General features: G+C 42.4%; 1 protein-coding gene across 10 annotated transcripts in view; it reads left to right on the forward strand.

Moving 5' to 3' along the window:
• fgfr3 (fibroblast growth factor receptor 3) overlaps window positions 1–22,411 on the forward strand; it is a 76,903-nt gene that overhangs the window by 19,855 nt on the left and 34,637 nt on the right. For 8 of the 10 annotated variants that reach the window (XM_051389212.1, XM_051389223.1, XM_051389235.1 and 5 more), the window contains exons 3-5: window positions 8,917–9,180; window positions 13,160–13,225; window positions 22,125–22,294. In XM_051389212.1, coding sequence (XP_051245172.1) covers window positions 8,917–9,180; window positions 13,160–13,225; window positions 22,125–22,294 — 500 coding nt within the window. The remainder of the gene's footprint in view (window positions 1–8,916; window positions 9,181–13,159; window positions 13,226–22,124; window positions 22,295–22,411) is intronic. The other 2 variants (XM_051389251.1, XM_051389260.1) reach the window with 1 other exon arrangement.

Genomic DNA, 22,411 nt, shown 5'->3' on the forward strand with positions numbered 1-22,411 from the left:
TCTCTTTCTTTAGAGAAACTTAAGTATATAGACAACACGCTGCCCAAAAAACAAGGCTTGATGTCCAAATTCTGAGATCCAAAAAGCCGCCTTGTAATCGGATTGGTTCCTCCATGTTTGTAAGGGAAGTGTAATTATGTTGTATAGTAGCCCCACACACACTTCGCAGACATCCTGGCTTTTGTGGGCCGAGCTTCTTACACTTGTCTGTTGAATTGAAACTAGGCCAGTTCGTCTTTGGAATGACAATTACCGTGGACCAAACCCAGGCCCTATTCTGAGGCTGGAGGGATGGAGGGCAGGTGGGGGTGATGATGAGGGTATGAAAGGAGCAAAGACGATTGGGCGCTGCCAAGATGCTCTGGACGTACAGTAGCTTCCGATGCTCGTTAGCGCAGCCGAGCGAAGGGCCGTGCACTGAGGGCCGGGGGGAGGGGGCCAGAGGAGGCAGGGAGGGAGGGGTCGAGGCTGGCACAGGCAGGGGCGGGATGTTTAGAGGCAACGTCTATCTTTAACTTGATTTTAGGGGCTCTTTTGATAAAGTGCGGCTCAGCTCGGTGAAGAATAGAGGCAACAAGCTGGGGAAAACCCTCCCTCCCCCGTCTCTCCTCTTTTCTCCTCTCCTCCTTGATCTCCGCCGAGCCATCCCTCTTTTCTCTCCATCTCCTCCTGGCAGGCTTCTCTGCAACGGTGTGAGGTTGTCAGGCTGGCCCAGATTAAGGGCATTGTCCAGAGGTATTTACATCCGGCCAAACCATATTAAACAGAGATTAGGGGTTTTCACTGCACATTGCAAAAAAGGAAAAAAAAAAAAAAATGTGGTGGGGGGTTAAAAAAAAAAAAGAGGGAGCTTTTCCAGGACGAGAAGGATTTACAATTGGCATAGCTGTGAAATGGAGGAAGAGAAATGTGCTCTTTATGGAGAGGGGTGGGAAGGGTGATGGTTGGTGGTGGTTTTGGTGGGGTGGGGGCTCCACAGATCCTGTTTGAAGGTCATGTGATGCTGGCTTGTCTGAGGGGGTGTTGAGTGTGCCAAACGGTTGGCAGCCGGTCCAGTTTTTCAGCATAGGAAGCAGAAGTAAAAGAATCTGTTGGCGGGACACAGCGAGCAGACGGGCTGCTGTGGAGGACATCGCGCTCTGAAACAGCCTGTCTGTCTGCGTGTCTCTAACTCTTCAGGAAATGGCTTTAAAAGATCATCTCTATTTATTACAACTTTATTTTTTTCTGTTTATTTTATGTATAACTTAACTTAAGTATACTAAGTTAAGTGCGAAGGAATGACGGGGCAAGAAACAGGAGCAGCAGTCAGTCAGTCTTTAAACAAACTCCCCAGTTGGCCAAACTTATTTCAATATGACAACTAAGGGGAAATGGTAGAATTATGACCCCAACTGTGCGTTCTGTGTCCAGATTCAACCTTTCCCTCTCTTACTTGCCATAGTCTTGTTCACACAGTTTCCCTGAGGGATTACTACAAATGTTTCAGGTGTGCTCACTTTCCATTTTACCTCAAAGTAGAGTAGAAGGTTGCTACTTAGCTGTTAGCTTGTGTAAAGTGAGACTTTGTAACATTGGAGGGAAAAAATAACACATTCCTCCTCTTATTTATTGAAGTAATAATTTCTAAGCAATAAATACACTACTTAGGTCCGGTCTAACCATTAGCTTAAAGTGGCTAATGTGAGCCAGCTTTAGATAGATGTTTGGATGAGTTTGATATGTTTATGACTCTTAAGCATAAAAGTTCATTATTTTTCAGTTGCCTTTTCTGTGCTAATACATTACATTTAAAGATTAAACATCCACATACATTAACAATAAGTGGCCGCTGTTCAGCAAAACTTACAAAGGCTCATTTTAGAACTGTGTTTGTTGCCCCATGTGGATTTTGTTGAAGTCAAGTTGCCGTGTTCCCAGATGTCGGGCGCTACTTTGGTGTGGACACAAATATATTATAATAACCAATAACAAGAATAATAGGAGACCAGAATTATCTCTTGAGGTCAACATGCATGCAATTCTTTTTCTCTGTGTAGTACTGCACAGAGACACATTTTGATTCTTATGAGCTGTTTTCACTGCAGAAATACACACAGATGAAATCTACTCACATGTGTACAAGCGTACTGTACACACACACACACACACACACATGCACACCAACTGGCCGTAAGTGATCACAGAAATGTGGAAAGAATTTGCTCTCCCTGTTAAAAAAAGAGAGTCCGGTCTTTTTCAGTAGTAGAAGCAAACAACTAATTACCTGCAATAAAAAAGGCCATTTATCGCTGAATTGTTGCCACTGGCTTGGGAGCAGCTCACTCCGCAGATGTTGGAAACATGGCCTTGTATTATTAGCTCAGTGTAGTGAAGACGAGGGGGGGGAAAAAAGGAAGCTTGATAAAGATGAATGTCTCCCAAGGCCATCTGGAATCCATCACTTTCAAAAGCATTTTAAACACAGATATGGTTTAAAAAGGTATGTGTTGCTCCTTTTCCACCGGTCTCAATAAAAGTACATGTTAAGCCCCCCTAAAGAAAGAGTCTTGTAATCTTCGACTGTTTATTATCCTTCTTGCCGGCCTGCTTGAACCTGCAGGGAGCAGGTATCTTTATGCAAAGCAGCCCTGCAGGACAAGAAGACGTCATCCTAAAACAGAGAGAGACTGCATAGACTGGATATCTGTTAATATGTAAGACCCACAGGTTTAGATATGAAACTCTGAATTTCTTTCCTCCAGAGCAGAAAATGAATTCATCAAACTGCCAACACAGTGATGCTTTGATTTAGTTGTTTACTGACAGATGTGACATTCAGAAACACATCAGGAAACATCATGCACACACTCAGACACAAAACAGTCGTTTAGGCAACAATTTAAGGAGCAAGTCTGTTCACAAATGTCTCATTTTAATGTTAATGTGGAGTCGATATTTCACTTTTTTACCTGCTGCGCATTCAGATCCTGGTGGCAAAAGCTTAGACTGTAAATGTTAACAAAGCTGAAAATTGGGTTGGCAAATTCAGCAGGTACAGATTTGTTCTTGAAGAAAAAGAAAGCAAAAAATGTTTAATCTTCATCTGTATGCCAACCTGCATCAAGATACATTTAACAGATTGGTTCATTCAAATAAGAGTTCATTAGACAAAAAATAATAGTCTTAAATCTTGCAATATTGAGAAAAAAATCTTGAATCTGCACCGAAAGCTTACTGCTTCTTGGCCCATGGCTTTATTTTCCCCTAAATCTAATTGAAATCATAACTTTTAGAAAAGTCCTACTAAAAAAGTTCTACACAATGAAGTGCAAAGCGTCAAACTTTACTGCTTGTAAAGAAGAAAGAAAAAGACCTTTCAATTCTGGAAATAAATTGAAAATAAGAATTAAAATAAGAGCTCTATTAACCTCCTACAGACCGTCAGTCTGTGTTGTAAAGCAATAAAACCCATATGGCCCCTTTAAGATGTCAGACTAAAAAGTTGGATAAACTGGATTTAAGTGCCTTTACTGAGCTAAACGTAATCCGTGTTGCCTCCTGTGACCTGATACGACAGCAGCCATGGCGACAGCTCCTTGGTCTGGTCTATACTTCTTCCTGTTCCTCCAGGATCCCTCACTCAGTCCCTCAGTGTGTGTGTGTGTGTGTGTGTGTGTGTGTGTGTGTGTGTGTGTGTGTGTTTGTGTGTGTGTGTGTGTGTGTGTGTGTGTGTGTGTGTGTGTGTGTTAGAGAGGCAGGCGTGGAAAGGCTTCCCACATAAAGAGGCCTTTTTATCCCTAGGGCCGCAGCCTGCCCGCCGGCCCCTGGAGAAGTTTGTAGAGGATAAATAAACCTCTTCAGACGCACAGAAAAGATGGAGTCTGTAAGCGGCACGTTAACGGACGCAGTATCTCAAAGAGAGACTTTATATTATTCTGAAGGGCTATTTGTTATGATATTGAGCCGAGAGGGTAAGAAGGGCCAGGAGGGCAGGGGCCTCTTGATTTATGGAGTGACCGTCCAGCTTGTACTGCGTGCACACACACACACACACACACAGTTCCTCGTTTACAATCACAGATACATACATACACACATATCAGAAACCCACATTCACATTTACACACACTCTCAAAGAGCACATATCACACATTGCTTCCAGCTGGCCCCAGGTTCCGGCGAGAGTGCTCCCACCCCCTTCAAATACACACACACACACACACACACACACCAGGCAGCCGATAGCTCACACATGCCGCACCGGACGAGAAAACAGCGGGAACGTCTAGATGTTGATACGAGACTGGACGGCACCAGAATGCTGCAGCTGAGCTTTCATTTATCTGCTTTGTCAGAATCACTTCAGGTCTTATTTATTCATGAGGCGCTTTTATATCAAACAGGTTTGTCATGGTGGTTCACAGAGAACAAAGAACTCTGAAAGACAAAGCCTTTGAATTAGTGCTTTTAATCACACAGAGACAAATATGAAGAGGAATTTCTCTTTGTGGCATCAGTGCAGTCAAAATGGCACACAGTCGTCTTCTGCTGTATTCATGATATATTTCCTGTACGGCTAGACCAATATATGAGGCCATTGTTGGGCATTGTTTCATATCTTACGTCATATTGTCCAAAATGCAGATTCTTCTCTGACCACAACCACATCAACAACATCAGTGGTTGTTTCATGTGATTTGTGTGATGGTCTGAATGTTGTTGTGACTGGCTTGGAAAGGGTTTTTTAATTTAAAGATGAACATTGGTAAATGTTATGGCAACTTGATACCATCCTTGCTAGTCAAAACCCACTTGCTGCTGAAACCCTGATTGAATAATGAGCCTACTTGAGAAAATTCCTTCAGCATTCTTAGCAAAAAGGAGTCAAATTAGACAGATTGCAGATGGAAAAATATTTAAAATCATTGTGTATGTGACAACAACAGCACAGAATCCACATGTTCTTTGTCATTTACTGCTGTGTGACTTGTTGTGACGTTAGAAAGAAAATATGCAAAGTTTGAGAGCTCTAACTGTGACTTGAGCGTTACAAAATATTGAAAGAAATCCAGATCCCAACTCTCAGTCTTAAGTGAGTTTACGGCCCCTTCAAAAAAATCAGGTTACAACATGCTTACATGCATCGTAGTAACCTGGTTAAAATACTCATTCAAGAGCAGAGATTTTGGTGACAATGCTGTCAAAATGCAAGTACAGACCCCTCCTGTAGTCAGTTTGAGTCTTTCCAGGACTCTGGCTCATTAAGCCTCACTGTCAGATGCACAGAACCACAAGAGACAAACTGGCTTAGTTTGATTTCAACCTACTTTCTGTTGCTTGGATTTTTTTTTTTAACCTTAACTCACATGCAGAGGAAGGTGACTGAGTAATGTCTATTCATTCAGTTCCACACATTCCCACCACAGGAGCTGCTCAGTAGAACACAGTCCTCCACAGCTGGACACACATCAGCAAGAATTTTCTCTTCAGGAATTTAAGGTGCTCACTTACTAATTAGGAATCTTTGCATATTTCTCTGTGGCACCCTTACATGAGCACATTTCAAAGAACTGTCTCTTTGTCAGTGTGATCAAACCTGTGAACATACATTACAGGACGTTCACTTGAAAGGTACAACAAGGCTGCTTCAGTCTCTACTAAAGCTCAGTGGCCGGTAGATCTGTCCTGCAACGTTGTGCAGTGGCACAAAGTGAAGCCTTTCAAACTGAATCCACCTTTATTCAAAGCAGCTCTATTTTTTCACATCCAAATCTGCATTTCAAAGTGCTGGATCTGAAGCAGAAACAGATATTTTGTCAGTGACGGTGACCAAAGAAAGGGGGCTTTGCTTCTTGTGTGACACCTGAGAAATTGAGTTTTTTTAATGTATGAGGAATATATCTTTGTTTTGTTTTGTTATTTCGGTAAATTGCATTTGTTTAGCCTCTGGCAGTGTAAACATCCAGGCGGTGCACAGACGTTCCTCCTATCTTTTCCCCCTGGATCAAAGCAAAAGTATTCCTTTTGCAACAGGGTCACACAAATGCATTGCTTTGCCTCACTATTAGCAAATCCTAATTAAAAAAGCTGTAATGTCTATATTTTCCTCCAAAAATGCCACAGTATGCTTTAAATACATGTAAAAAAAAAATATATAAAGAGGATAATTATAGACTTATGCAAAGAAGGCTACTTTTGTGCCAAATATTGCACTTAAAAAAAGGTCACTCTAATCAAGAATGTAATTACTTTTTTCATTCAATATACTGGTTGTTATTAAATGGTCAGTTCACTAAAAGTACAAAAAAAAGTAATAAAGGCAAATATTTCAAAACATACCATTAGGTGTAAGTGAGAAAATATGTTTTTGTAATTCAGGGGAACTAGCCCTTTAAGCAGGAAAAATTTGCCTAATACAAAGAACCAGTTCAAGCCGAGCCTCGGTGCTGCTGCTGCTCATTCAGAGCTGCCAGAGGAGGTTGTGCTCGAGTGCTCGGGCTCCATAAAGCCCAAGTGAGCTATGAGTCTCTGGAGATTATTATATCTACCCCCATAAAGCCCAATTCCCCATGTTTAAGACCTGAAGATATTCTAAGACCTATTTTCTCCTTTTCTTTCACAGAGGTCATGTAAGTAATACACAAAGGTAGGGAGCCATTCATGCTGGGCTTGAATTTATGCTCTGTGCACCTTCGCCTCAGTGTTTTTCTTCTACTGAATGGGCTTTTTTACTTTTAAAAAAAAAAAGTGTTGTAAATATTGTTGTCAAAGCCAGAGAACTGCACAGCCGCATTAAGAACATTACTGTGTTAACATCTCCAGTACTTTTAATGGGCGTAATAAGACTGGGAAACAATGCACAACTCATATATTCACTTCACTTTATTTAGACCTACAGTACAGAGAAAAGAAAGCAAGCAAGTCTGAAGTATTCAAGGCTGAGGTATAACAGGCTTGTATCTTAAATTTGGGAGATATTACTTTTTCTACAGTACATTTCTGAGGAAAATATTGTGTTTTTTACTTTTTTTATTTAATGACTGTAGTTACTGGGTCACTGCATGTTCAGGTTTTATATTCAAGATGATATAAACTCATAAAATATTCCAATAAGCTCTGATTTGGAGATTTAGACATCAAAACATATATTTAGACGTACAGGCTAAATTTGAATGAAAACCTTTTGAGTTCTAAGAGGATTTATTTGTCTTTAATGGATAGTACAGAGACAACAGCTGGCTTGAACCGGGGCGTTGTGGTTATATGTGGTCTGCACCTTAACTTCTCGGCCACCAGAACGACCCTTTGATAACTGTTGAAAGAATTTAACCTGTAGAAGTGCTACAACTGATCTGAAAGAGATCTCAAAGGTTTCATTTAATTTTGAACCTCCAATTTTTTTGTATTTTCATCACTAATACATTAATGGCATGTATTGATTGGTTAGTCACAATGAGTATTCTTTGTAATGGAGTATTTTTCTATTATTACCTTCATTTAAAAGATCTGAGTACCACCTCTGTAGTCTGATTTTGGAGGACTGACGAAATGCAGACTTATTTCAAAGGGTCCCTGGTAGCGTTACCTGCTGGTTCTCTCACATAAACAGCACCTCTGTCTGTCTGTGAGGGTGCGTTCGTCTCCTTGGCTCGCGTTCGTCCGCACCAGCAGCTTGCCTCACGTTGAAAGAGCCCCATCTATAATTTAGAGCACCTATTATGTATTCCCCGTGAAGATTGTCTTGTCTGGGCTGCTCCTCATTTCAACCTTGCCTCTCAACTTCAATTTCCTAATCTCAGTTCAAGGCTGTCTGTGAGAGGGCCGCGTTCACGTCCGCTGCTTGTCAGCGAGCCTCTGTAAGGCCGCTGCCCTTTCAGCGGGTCAAAAGTGGGTGTATTTGCCATCATAAATCACGCTCTTAACACACCTCATTCAGTCTTTCCCATGGGTGGGTGTGCATTTGTGTGTGCAAACAAGTGTGTGTTGTGTACTCTGTTGCCCAAGCAGCTCATTCAGACTTCCACAGCGGTTGTTTGTGCTACACGCCTGCATATGTGAAAGTATGCTTGTGTCTGTGTGCTTATAAGTGTCCTTATGTTTGTGTACATCGTGGCGTTGCCTTGAATGGTTGCCAGAGCGACCAGAGGGTGCATGAGGTCGTCTTTTTTGTCTCTCCCCGATGGCGATGACGTGTAATTTAGGTCTGGAAGAGAAGACACCTCTTGATGGAAAGATGAGCGGATACACAAGGGGGCCCTCTGTTTATTTATCCAGAGAAATGTCCCTCCATCTCTCCTGCATCGTCCGTGGAGGCCGGCATCCTTAGTGAAGCTAGTAAACATGTTGATTTTTCCCTGGCTCTAACTAGGCTGGCACATGGAGCTCCTGGAGTAAATGAGCTGGTGTTTGACAGGGAGGGGTGGAGAGGAGAAGGAGGAGGAGGTGCATTTCCACACAGCCCAGATCTGTCTCCTTCTTCATGCTGGAATAAAAAGTTTTCTGACTTCCAGAGGCAGATTAACTGATAGCTCGCCAGCGGGTCAGCAGTTAATTCTGCATCACTGCCTCTTTGTTTCAGAAGGAGGAGGGGGGGTCTTTTCTTATACTGAGAAAACTCAATGACTGAGTGTGCTTCGTAATTACACTGTGGAAAAAGGAAGGTGTTTATAATAAATCTTAAACCCTTAATTATTAGAATTCTACAATATACCTGTGGGGAGAAATGTGATTCTGGTTTTACAGGTACAACAAAATTTGAAAAGAAGGACCAGAGAATATTTGGCATTTTTACTTGATAAAGGATAACTAGAATTTACCAAATAACTCCCTTGAGCCATTTGTAAATGTAAGCTATTGTTACATTATGGATTTGTGTTACGTTAAAAAGAAGAACACAGTTTCTCATAACCATCTGTGTCCTCTTTTTGCGTGCAGACTCTGTGTCCAGCGAGACAGCCTTCCTGGAGGACTATGTTCTGGGCATGGGGGACACCCTGGAAATGTCATGTGACCTGGAAGACCACTCAGAGCCCGTTGTCTGGTTCAAAGATGGCGCTGGGCTGGTGCCTAGCAACCGGACGAGGCTGGGCCAGAGGATGTTGCGCATCATCAACGTGTCGTACGAGGACTCGGGCGTCTACTCGTGCCGGCTCGCCCACAGCAACACGCTGCTCAGCAACTACACCATCCGGGTGACAGGTGAGAGCAGCAAAGGGGTGATTTTAAAGCTTTAGTCCTTGCAGCCAGAGGGAAGTATGGGTAAAATATCCTGATTAAAATAATAAAACCTTGGACAGGAGGTTGGAATCGGTCATTACGTTAGACATGTGATTATTTAATTGTTTAGAGGGAACAACAGACAGTCATTCTTTAGCTCACAGTTACTATCCAAACTACTGCCAATACCTGTGATGAGGCATTACATTTGAATATTGATTTATTCTAAGAGTTCACAAGCTTATAAAGTTGGGAAACACAAGTTTGTCCTGCCTGGTGCCTGCAGATTATAGCACATAATAGTTACAATATCGAGATTTCCAACAATGCCAAAGTCACTAGTTCCTGTACAGCTATACAGGTTTACACCAGAGAAGTATTTAGTGCACAATAGACTAGAAAAGACCATTCTGAAGCTTAAAATACTTTGTTGCATACTGTCAGACTGAGCTACAACTATAGTAAAACTTTTCCTGGTACTTCCAGGTAATACAAATTTGATACAAGTCATCACATAAAGGATGTTTCAATTTAAGTACTGATGAGTAACTCAATAAATACATGTAGCCATGTTTCCATGCAATGTGGAAAAATGTGTAAGAGATATTAATCAGTGGCATAAGATATAAAACCAATAAAATATACACATTTCTTAAGATACTTGAGTCACTAGTGGAGCTCCAATGGAAACAGACATTTGGCTGCACCCTGTGGAGCGCTCAGAAAATCAACCTCCTTCAGTTTGTCTTCCCGTCTGACAGACATCTGAGGATCAAAGTATGAATAAACACAGTCCAACAGTTGCAGAAGTGATGTCTCGACATGACAGCTTCTCATAACGGTTCATAGAAAAACAATGAAAACTTAGCTCAGGAGGAAAGTTCTATTATTTTCTCCTCCTGTTCGGTTTCAGCTCTCCGTTAGCTGCCTGCCAAGCTGCACACACACACACACACACACACACACAGCGTCACACCGGCACAGACTTTCACCGGCTAACACGCAGCCAAGTTTCACACAGATGCACAGTCAAAGGTGAAATTCATTATCGTATGAGGGAATGAGTAACGTCTTAAACAAGTGTGTGATGCAAACAGAGCTCTAATAGGAATGTAGGATGGGAGGAGGTGAGGGGGGTAACGGGTGGGTGGGTGGTGTGGTGGGGGGGGTCAGAAGGCAGCGTGCAGTAGCTTAAAAGTCTGGCGGCTTTTTCCCGTAAAACTCATGGACACCAGCTGAGCCTGTTATTGACAACTAATTAGAAAGCAATTAGCTCGAAACATTTCATCATTGAAAACAGATGGGGTGGCAAGAACTGAGAGAGTTCACTCCCTCTGAACTCACCCCCCCGCCACCTCCTCACACGCACGCACGCACGCACACACACACACACACACAGATGCATGTGTTTGGCTGCAAGCCGGGGAGAAAATGGCCTTTTCCAGAACTGATCAGAGATGGACAGCTTCTCCTCCTGGACCCACATATCATCTCCACACTGCAGGAGGACACATGCAAACACTCTCCCCACATCACTGACTTAAAAAGGATGAATAAGTCCATCTTTCCAAGTCATGTTCAGCTTTAAAATCAGAAGCGCCATCCCATTGAGATGAAATAACTGCATTTGCTTTCAACTCAGCATGTTTCGGGAGAAAAACCACACAGGAAGCGAATTCATCGCAGCCCATTGTCAGATATTTGATGTCATTCTCATACTCAGTACATGTTTAAATTACGTGTGAAGTCAGACTTTTTACAATATCCTGTTCTTCCCCCTTGTACCTCCACTTCTCCTCCCTCTACTCTAAACACACAGTCTCAGCTCCATGTAAAACACACATGGACTATTGTGTTTTTCCTCAAATATTTGAGAAAGGTGTCAGATATTTAGGAGTGGTATCAGATTTAGCACCTGGACGGCGTCCAGACAGCGGAGAGTGGCCAACTCATATTGTACACACACCCAGTACACGTTGGAAGTAAGGGGCTGTAATGTGAGGGGATGAAAGTAGTTATCTGCAATATGAAATGTATGCATATATATATAGGTTTTGTATATACAACATAAATATCGAGATGGCTATGAGAGAATTGCCTGTGGACAAAAACTAGTGAAATATGTTGTGTATGCCTGGTTGTAGTTGTAGCAAAAGCAAACAGTGCGCTAAGATAATTGCTTCCAAATTTACTGGGACCGATTTAAACTGTCTTGGCTCCAGTCTGTGCTGCACCACTTGACTGGAGAATCCATAGTTTCAAGTTGAGTCTGGTTTTCGACTATTCTTACTATTTTACTCAACAAAATGAACCTTATTAAATTGATCAAAGTCGAGCCACAGGTTCCCCAGTTCCATCATATTAGCTGAATCATATATTTTGAGACTAAAACAGGGGAACATGTTGAATTTATAAAGCTTGAATGTTCATTATTGATCTGAATAAAAAAGAAAATGTAGGCCTAGTACAAAATCCATTAATTGGAACTATTCTGGAGCTTTCAGTCACATCTTAAGTACTGTAACTGTGCGCTCTTGCCAGTTTTTAGTGTAGTTGATGGTTGTCATTGAAATATTGAGTGTATTCCTTTATGTATTCATGTTAAACAATGTCTAATGGACATAAATTGGTTGGCTAAAATGTTAACAAACGTGAATAACCATCTTTTAATTTCTCTTAGATTGGTGTGAAATCAGATTGTTTTATTCCATTAGCGTCTAAAGGTTGGCAATAACCTTTTTGGCCCAGACTAAAATGCTTAATTAATAACATTCCCATCTGCTATAACTGTAGCCTCCTCATTTGTGCTAATTAGCAAATGTTAGCATGCCAAAACACCAAACATTATGAGCATTATACCTACTAAACATCAGCATGTTGGCATTGCCATTGCAGCCTCACAGAGCTGCTAACATGGACTCTTTCCTCTGGTTTCACTAGTTTCAGTGATCACTCGCTCACAGTATTCTATTGTAAAGTTTATTTTGACAACCACAATAGTTTTCTTTGAAAAAGGTTGGTGTTATTTTTACAATGATGGAGCTCATCCAGACTGTAATGTGACTCCAACTAACTTCTTTCTGCTGAGCTGCACCACAATGGAGTGGAGTCGTGGACTGAGGTGTGAAATAATAGAAACTAAAACCTGCTAGTCAGGAGTTTCGGGAGCAGTTTGAGCTCACCGGGGTTGTTGAGCTAACAGCTGGCTCTCATTAACCAGACCTGTGGAGCTGAACCAGAAAACGTCGAGGTCAGATCGAAAATAATTACAACGCCGCCGTGAAAATGTGTGACACAGCGAATCCAAACAGTCCTATCTGTGGCTGGAGAATAATTAGATGTCATCTGACACGCTAACCATTAGAGTTAGTGTGTGTTGCAAAGATAGATAGAGTTGTTTTTGTATGTGTGTCCGCACATGTGAACACACACACACACACACACACACACACACACACACAAGCGAGTCGCAGCAGTGCTAATGACCCTCTCATTTTTTAACGTCTGTGGAAATGTTTTTGTTGTAATATCTGAGCGAGCCGCCACGCTACAGAGAACTGTAGACTCATTCATGAGTTTCTCAATGAGCAGAGTCAGTTTTAATATGCATACGTGTGTGTCTGTGTGTGTGTGTGTGTGTGTGTATTTGTGTAATTATACTTGTTTGAACACACACCATTTAATCTCCACTGGGCATTTAACATGCACACAATTCCAGCTTTGTTATTTTCCCTCTTTATTTGCCTCTTGTCTTCCACAAAATAAATTCCCGGCCACAAGCTTTCCAGATGTAGTTTTTGTTTTATCTGATGGTTAACGTAGTTCAAGTAGTTCAAGAATAAGGGCATTTTATGAACATGTACAAGTTGTCGGTTGAACCTTGAGCGCAGATGCAAAGTAAGATTTGTCCACCATTTTGTCATCTAAATGTTAATTCCATTCTGTCGTATTTTCTTTTAAGATTCTCTGTCGTCTGGTGATGATGAAGATTATGACGAAGATCCAGAAGATGCAGGTAATGGAAATGGTGAATTCTTAATTTCTATTTTTTGACTGCATTTTTCTTGAGTTAAGCAATGTTGTTTGGTGTCATTTTGGAGCCTTTTACTGCTTACAAATCTCACGATAAACAACCTTGTATGAAACTGTGTGAAATTAGTGATCCTACTAAGTCAATAACCTGAAAAGCAAAATAACTCAAAGTTAGAAAAATGAAGTGAAGGGGACACAAATGGAAACAGGAAACATTTTTCATATTTAACAATAATCTTTACCCCAAACTACCAAAATGCTTTTTCACCAACCCTAACTCGGAATATGCCTAAAGGTGGCTTGTGTTTCCATTTGTTCAAAGCATCAAAAGAAAGTTTATGACAGCTCAAAATTCAATTTACACCGAAATTCTGAACATGTCAAAATAAAAAAAAGCACACAATCATTAACCATTTCTAAGAACAAAGCAACCTCCAGCTGTTTTGTCACCTAGCAACAGTATTCTTAGCTCTTAAACGCTGAGCATTAATGTGTTCTCAAATTCGCATGTCAAAAATACAACCTGAGGTCCATGAAGGCAGCGTGAACTACGTTGTTAGGCTTAATGTGCAGCACCTGCCACACAGACTGCTGAATGACCCTGGGGGAGGGGCTGCTGTGAATGCGTTGGAGCTTTGTTTAAATGTTGGATTGTTAGATTTTTCAGATTCGTTACAACTTTATTTCCCTTTGGTTGTGAAAGGATAGATTTTAAGTTAAGTCAGTAATAAAACTGATTTTATCCCTATACTTATAAGAAAAGCTTGATATGGATAAATTCACTTAACTAATCAAAACCATAACTGAACTGCAATTGTTTTCTTTACTTAAAATTTCAGATTACTCAGATTATTTTTATTGGCTTTTATTGGAGACCATGAATTCTGAGTATGAAGTATATACAGCAGTATGCAATACAAGTTACTTATAGGTAAAACATTCCTCAAAAAGGAACCTCATTTATATGTAACTTTGTTTTATCTCAATAACTTCAACAGAGGTGGATGGTTTAAATAGTATGCTGTCAGTACTTTTCCCAAACAAAACATGATACTTGCCTCGAGACATCAAAGGTTTTACAACCTCTTGATCAAGTCTCTATATCTTCCAGTTACTTTAGGGACTCTGGTGTTGCTAATGCTGAATTATTAGCCAACCTCATTACCTGATGAACAGTAACAGTGTTTGCTGTTGTCACGCAGCGCTTTTGTGGAGCAGAAACGATCTCTTCAGGTTATTCATCTCAACAGTTATTCTGCATTTTAGAATTTGGACTAATTTCAAACATGTCATCGTGATGAAAGATTTTGTCTGCAGGAGCAACAAGAATCGCTTTGAAAGGGAGTTTTATTGGCAATTACATGACCTTCATTGGATTTATGCTACTGATTAGAGTTTTATATCTGTAATTGGGATTATACGGCTTTTATAAGCGCTCACTGTCTTGCTGTGCTCACATTAAAGCTTCTCCCCAGAGCACTAAACTAAATGCCACTATCGCACAGATCAAAAGCCTGTGGTTCTCCGGTGGGTAACACTCCTTCTCAGCGCTCTGTTGTGATGTGAGCTGCTTTGGCACTCAGAGACTTGCGGAGTTCAGGTGCAGGTGAACAAAGAACGATGAGGGATGGCTTCTGCTGGCTGCGTGCGCTTTACACGCTCTGTTCTGTCAGTTAGCATGACTCCAGGGAGACAGAAAGCGTCTCCACCCCTCGGCGGGCTCTCGACCAGCCAGACGCCACACTGTGCTGCCTTTGTTGTACCGTACGGTGGGAGACAGCGGAAGGTGAGGCGCAAACAGTCAGAGACAGCCGAAAAAAACAAGAGGAGTGAAATGATGGAAATATGGCGAGAGAGGAAGAGATGATGGGATTGAGGTGAAGGGAAGGAGACGATAGAGAGCCTGATGCAGAAACTGAGAAGCCTGCAGAAAGAGATGGATGGATCGATTTAAGATCTATTCAAAACATTGCATTGAATACTTGGTTCACATTAGTTCAAAGAAGAAGGACTTGATGAGACGAGTCTACTTCTTGACATCGGACTTCAGCTGTCAGTGAAAAGCTAGAAAAACGTGCCAGCAGTGTCAAGCGGTCCATCATGTCTTGAACTGAATCCCAGTCCACCTTAACTGCTCGACAAAATTGGTGCCAGAAGCGAAATATGGAACTGTTTCGGTGACGCAGCGACAGGCAGACGCCCAACTGAAATCAAAGCCTGTCGCATACAAAGCTCCAACCAAATCAAGCGTCATCACACTCGACTTAAAATGAAATGCTGAGACAGTGACAGTGGCTCACACTGCGGTCGCTGAAACAGCCCAAATGCCACATGGTCACCATTAATGTTTCACCCAATCTATTGTCATCAAACTACAATCATTACATGGTGACAGAGAGTGACAAGATGGACTGGCGGCCAAAAAAGAGCCAATGGTGTCCTCTCGTCACAGCATTGTTTTCATCCCCAATCTCTCTCTCCCCTAATTTCCTTTCATCTCTGTACTATCAAAATAAAATATCTAAAAATGCAAGCTTTTAGTAAAGACATCATGTCAAAAAAATAAATAAAAAATGCATTCCATATAAGTTGTCGGGGTTCTGTTGATGTCGGAATTGTGAAAGGTTGTGGGGAGCTGCTGCTTTCCCCTTTCTCTGCGTTTTTTTTTTTTTTTTTAATGTGAAGGATTTCTTCACCGTTAGGAGACAGGAAATAAATCTGTATTTTAATGAGGCAGTTGTGGCTGATGGCAGCATGCAAATGGAGCTCTGAGGAAGACAGACTGTCAAAAACAAGTAACAACTGTTAAGTCCCAACAACTGTAAAGCTGGAGCTTGAAAAAACAATCCAGTTATAGATCTAGTAATCTGAAATTAGAAAAAAAAATTATTTTGTTATTGTAGCACTCCATATACTCGAGCACTCACCATTTAATGAACACAGGAGTGTCTGGTAATATTCTTTGTCTTGGTCCTATCACTTTCAATATGTAATCCCTGCTCATTTCGGATGTTTGAGGATTAAGAATGTAATCTAGCTTCATATTCATACAGTACTGCCTTTTTATTTGAGGCATTTAGCTGATGCTCTTATCCAGAGAGATTACAGAAGAAAGCAGTAGAATAAGCTTTGGGAGTAACACTGCAGAAAGCTTCCTGTTGCTGTCTTTGTACTGAAAGTCGCTGTGGATAATCTTAACACCTGCAATGTATAACCTGAATGTGTTTGAACGCACAGTTTGGAAAGCCTGGAGTGTTTTCTAAACAGGCCGAAGTGGCAGCGGCAGCAGCAGCTTACTGCAGACATCCTGAATGCCAGTAAATAGCCTCAGACTGCCAGACTTAATCTCTGGATGTAAGTCTACCTCATGACATACGAGGCTCCGATTTCCTGGCCAAAAGGAGAAGGATTAGCCCAGAAACGTTAAACCCCTATCGCTGCTTAATGTCCGCTAAGCCACCGCTAATTAGCCGGCTGTAGCAGGAAGGAGCCATGTGATGAGCCACACAGCCAGACGGAGAGTCCCTGTCGGTGAGCGGAAGAACGTCCAACCGCAGAGAGGGCGATAATAGAGATGTGGAGACGGTAAGAGTGTCAGGCCATTAATGAGGGAGAGGGGATAGAAAACATTCAGCTGATTGACAGCGAGACAGAGAAGATTGCAGAGTGAGAGAAGAGAAGAGATGGCACAAGAAAGAGAAGATTTGAGGAGTTGAGTCACTCTGAGCTGTCGCTGTAGCTGCCAGTTGAAATGATGCTGCTGGCCACAGCTGACTGTCCTCAGAGGAGAGACAGACAGAGAGAAAGACACACAGACAAGCTGCTGCAGTCATGAGCTCATTCGCTCCCAGCCTCCAGAACTCGCTCAGCTGTCTCCAAAGGCCTTCTGGGAAAAGAGAGAAGATAGACGCTGCCCAGCAGCCACAGTAATTCCTGTGGAGACGACGCTGCGCACAAATGATATTATCGACCAATTTCTGAGAGTGACACCAATTTGTGTTTCATTTTTATTCAAAAAGATAGACAGCTATACAGTTACCTCTGTATCTATTAGCTACAATGAGAGAGCAGGTGAAGGTTCAGCAGGCCTTCACACACACACTGTTATTGACCAAACTGTGAATTTGACAATACTTTTCTGAAGGGAACCTCATGGGTTGCAGAAAAATCCACAAAGTCATTTTAAATTATGTGAGTTAAATGATAAATAATAATCTCCAAACAAAAGGGGAACAAAAAAAAACATCATAAATATTCACATTAATTGGATTACACAAAATATGCAAAATAAACAGTATATCCAATATTTGGAAAAGGAAGATGACGGATTGCTCTTCATACTCAAACGTACATTAGAAGATGTATCTGGTGCTCTTGGAAACAAACAAAAAGGCAGTAGGCACTCCAAAAAAAAGCCACGAGAAAGGAATAAATTAAAAAGCCTTTATTGTAATGGCCACTTCAGTAAAAAAAAAGCCAACATGTCTGACCACTGGAGGTCTTCATCAGGGCTTTAAACAAACAAATCCTCAGAGGAGCATTTCACCATTCAGTCATCACGGACGATTACCAACAAAGAGTGAATGCCTCGTCCTAATAGAAAATATTTCACCTGTCTTGACTTATGATTGTCCAGTACTTCTTCCCCTTTGACCTCTCAGAATATGTTTGAAAATGGCAAAACCTGCTAGCAAGATGAAGAAGAAAAGGTCACGCCTCACACGATGAATATGAGTTATTGAAGTGAGCATTTTTTGCAGTGTGGAAAGCCATGTACACACCCAGAGCCTGTGTAAAGTGAAAGGGCAGCGTGTGTGTGTGTGTTGGGGGGGGGAGGAATGTTAACAGAGCCTAATCTGTGCTGTGCTGTGCTCCTGAGCTATGCAGCCTCCTTGTTTACCCTGGCAGGAGAGCAGAGAGCCGGACACCGGGCCACGCAACGCTGCTCCGCGGCCGCCATTCCTCCGACTCTGTTTGCCTTGAGTCCCTGCAGGCCCTCCGGGGCAGCGTGTCTTCAAAGAGTGCCAGTGTAATCTGTAATGAAATCTGCCTGTGTGCTTGCAGGCGTCAGCGAGGGCAAATTATACAATTACACAATTAGACCCCCCCTCCTCCTTTTCCCTAGATCGGTGTCTGAGCGCTGTAGGGCCTTGTGCCGTGGCGATCTGCACCGCAGTGTGTCTTGCTCCAGCTAATTGCTGTTGCACTGAAGTTGGGCTGATGGAGAGCTGCAGGCACGCTCCCCCGACCCGCAACACAGAGCAAAGAGTCAGAGGAAAAGTGAACAGAGAGCTGCAGGGTTTGTGAGTGTGATTTCATGTGTGTGGAATACTCGTAACGGCAATGTTTAGTCCAAATACAAAGAAAATGTAACTCAGCACTCAGACAGTGCATACCCCTGCCAAGGCTGCCCAGTCCTCTAAACCTGTTATTTCAATAACTGTAAGTATTCAGAAAATTTTAATCTGGATCTGCATCAAAATACACACAGTGGCAGACAGTCATACATATGCCAGATTTTTTCTTCCTTTGAGTAAGTGCAGTAGTTCATGAGAAAATATCAAAAATCTTTTTTTAAATAAAAAGCCCTATCTTGCAAAAAAAGAAATCATTAGAAAAATTCCTGGATGCCTACCAAAAAGTAATCATTTCTGTTTTGGCCTATGGCTGAAGTAGCAGCAGGTGTGCAGAATGCGTCTATGGAAATGTGAAATATATAACCTGACTTTTGTATGTGTATATATATACTGGTAGCTGCAATAGAATACCGTACTGCCCAGTGAACTAGTGAATGTATGAGTATCTGTGCGTGTGAATGAGATATAACTCCTCCCGCTGACTGACCTCTCCCTGTCGGAGTTTAGTGATTTCTGTTACGGAGTCTGTTATCGAACGCTAACCAAACAAACAGCACAACAGGATTACAGTCGAGTATTTTTAGGCTCCCAGAGAGATCCCCCTCCTCGGTTAACCTCTGCTGCTGACAGGTGGAGCTGAGAGGAGATGTTATGGTAAACCAGTTTCCACTACAGTAAGTGCATATCCACTCAGGGCAGGGTTATCTGCAGAGCCCCCCTCCCGTCCCCGTCCCTGCAGGGTTTGAGGAGTATCTGCTCTGGTCCCCTCCGACTCCCTCCTAGAAAATCCCACTCCCCTCCGCTGAGGAAATACCATCCAGCCAATTAGACACGGGATGGGATTCCTGTGTGTTGTTGAGCATACAGAGTGGGACTCCACAGTAAATCAAAAACAAGCTGAAATCCAAATATCGACTGCTGTTTCTGATTGGGAAAATGCAGTTTTTACTTCTTATGACGGTGCCTGAGCCTCTTCAAGTGAGCTGTTGAGAATCCACAGAGCCAACAAATCACATTTGTCTCATTTCTGGATCAGAAAGAAACTCAGTGTGTTATTTTACATATAATACTACCAAATAAAATGACTCAAAAGAAGGAAATCACCTCTAGATAATAATCTATTTTTACTTGGAATAAACATCTCTTTATTTAAGCACAGCACTCATTGCTCAAACTCACTCTGAATTTCTAAAAATGTCAGGCAATGGAAGGAGGTGATGGTGTTTGTGGTGTGGAATGAGTAGAAGACGAACAGAATGGAAGAAACTTCACAGAAAATCGGAGGAAGAAGACGTCACTGCACTGCCCACTCAGTTTGACTGACAGGTGATCTTGTGCAGAAACACAGCAGTTAGCACTTAGCCGCTAAAGGTCAGCGAATAAACCAATGCTCAGTGTGTTCTTGGGACGAAACCATGGAGACGAGGCGAGGACCCCGGCACGTGCTGAATCCACACAGACGTCTATTCTGGGTTAAAAACTGAAGGATCATCAGCAGCAGGAAGGTGTTTTCAGGCCCAGATGAGTTCAGGAGCAGCAGCAGCAGGAGGAGGAGGAGGAAGAGGAGGGAGGGAGGGAGGGAGGGAGAGAGGACCACACATCGGGAGAGAGACTGTTTAAAAACTCAATGTGTGTTTCTCTTTGACCGAGTGTGTGTGTGTGTGTGTATGTGTGTGTGTGTGTGTGGGGCTGATTACGATGCCAAGAAAACAATGTGTTCAGACTCCTTGGAGGGTTGTCCCACGCTGCGCCGAGTGTCGCTCCAAATACGCCGAGACAGAGGAGACACAGAGAGAGAGAAGTAATGAAATCTAACAGACATTTCCCTTTTAAGGTGGAGGCAGCTTGTGTGTGCGTGTGGTTGCACGTGGGGAGCGTTTGTCTTAGCGAGCTGGGGAGTCTAACTCAAGCAGGGAGCAGTGTTCAGCTGCTCCATTAGAGTTTGTAAACACACGCAAACACACACAGACTTCATAGTCTGTTCAATAGAGTGAAGTAACGTTCAGTTTGTTTGCTTTCTAAGAAGATACGTCTGTGTCTTTCATCACCGAATCTCCCTCTCGGTCTGGTTGTAATTACTCTGTGAAGCTGGAGCCAAAGTTTGATGGCAGCAGCCAAAGAGATGTGTGTCAGAAATATATCAGAAGACCCCAGACATTATGATAAACAGTCACACACACGTGTTGGATCAGAGACAATCACAGATAGGTGATATTTGAATGTCTCTTGGTGACATCTCACCTGGGTCGCCCCGATGAGATAGAAACCCGCCCATGTGCTGCTGGAGGGTAAGACCCGGGTCTGATAGCACCCACACATAAACACACACACACACACACACACACACACACACACACACACACAAACACGGACATTGAGATGGTAATTAGCTCCTCTCTCTCCTCCTGCTTTTAGAAAAGTAAAAGAGACATCTGATGACCGGTCAGCCACCTCCCCAGCCTTTGTCCCGGGAAACACACTCACACACAGACCTATAAAGGGAGTGAGCGAGCCATGCCTCAGTGCTCTCACCCTCCACACCCACACAGCGGGAACAATAGGCCTCTCTGACTGGCTACACTGTCTTTGTCCACCGTCTTCTCAATACAACTCAATAAATCGCCCTGACAGGTTTCCAAACTCTCAGGATCGGACGATTCAAATGAACTCCTGCATTGTTATTGGGGAAAGAAGATGATGAGCGTTGTTTGGTCCTCGTGACGCTTCACGCACCCATTTTGTGTTCTTTCAACATCCGTCAAACTGTGTTTTACACAGTTAACACATCTTGAACTTAACTGTGTCTCTTGGGACAGAAGGGTTGGGCTTGACGAGAGAAAAGATGGGTGCAGGTACTGTGTGTTGTTTATCAGTGCGGTGAGGGAAGACCTCCAGCGAAAACCACAGCCTCACATCTGTTCTGGCAAAATACATAACTCGTACAAGATGGACCAATTTGGAGACAGAGCAGAAGAGCAAGTTCTCCCGTCTGTGCCATCTTTTAGCAATTACAAAAACATGCAACAATGAATTCCTGGAGGGTCTTTCCCAAAAAATTCTATGATCTAAGAATACACCAGAAAATGGAAAACTAGGGATGATCTGTTAGGATAAGAAAGTGGTTCATCTTGGCAGAGCAAGTCAATCCCCAAAGACCTCAAAACAAAAATCTTCAAGTGTCAGGTTTTGACCTGGTAATAACACAATGATTTGGTCCCAGCTACATAAAAAACACTATTAACTATCACAAGGGTAGAATTATAAATTATGTGCCATTTTAATGGTCAGGATTGAGACCTGAAAAGTTTGCATCTAAGTTGCAGTTTGCTTATAAAGACTTTTGACTTGACTTGGATTTGCGACTGGACGTCTTGACTGACTCAGTGCTTGAGAGTTATTTCAAGTAACTTGACTTGAGACACTTCAGCACTGGATACAACTGTCCATTAAATGTTATATACAAATACAGTGTGTTTTGTTTTGGAGAAGAAGTTTTCCATGACTGACGCAACACCCTGTTTTGTGTTTCACCAACAGAGGCTCCATACTGGACCAGGCCTGAACGGATGGACAAGAAACTCTTGGCCGTTCCAGCCGCCAACACCGTGAAGTTCCGCTGTGCCGCGGCTGGAAACCCAACGCCGAGCATCCACTGGCTGAAGAACGGCAAAGAGTTCAAGGGAGAGCAGAGGATGGGAGGAATCAAGGTGAGAGGACTTCAAACATGTTAACACCTAAAGGTTACAGGAGGGGGTCTGTGATTTAAAGATTCGAATCCTTAACCAGCTCCAAAAAGATCTGCCTGGAAGAGGTGATGCTCTGCC

This window comes from Dicentrarchus labrax, unplaced genomic scaffold, assembly GCF_905237075.1.
Source record: "Dicentrarchus labrax unplaced genomic scaffold, dlabrax2021, whole genome shotgun sequence".
NCBI lineage: Eukaryota > Metazoa > Chordata > Actinopteri > Moronidae > Dicentrarchus > Dicentrarchus labrax.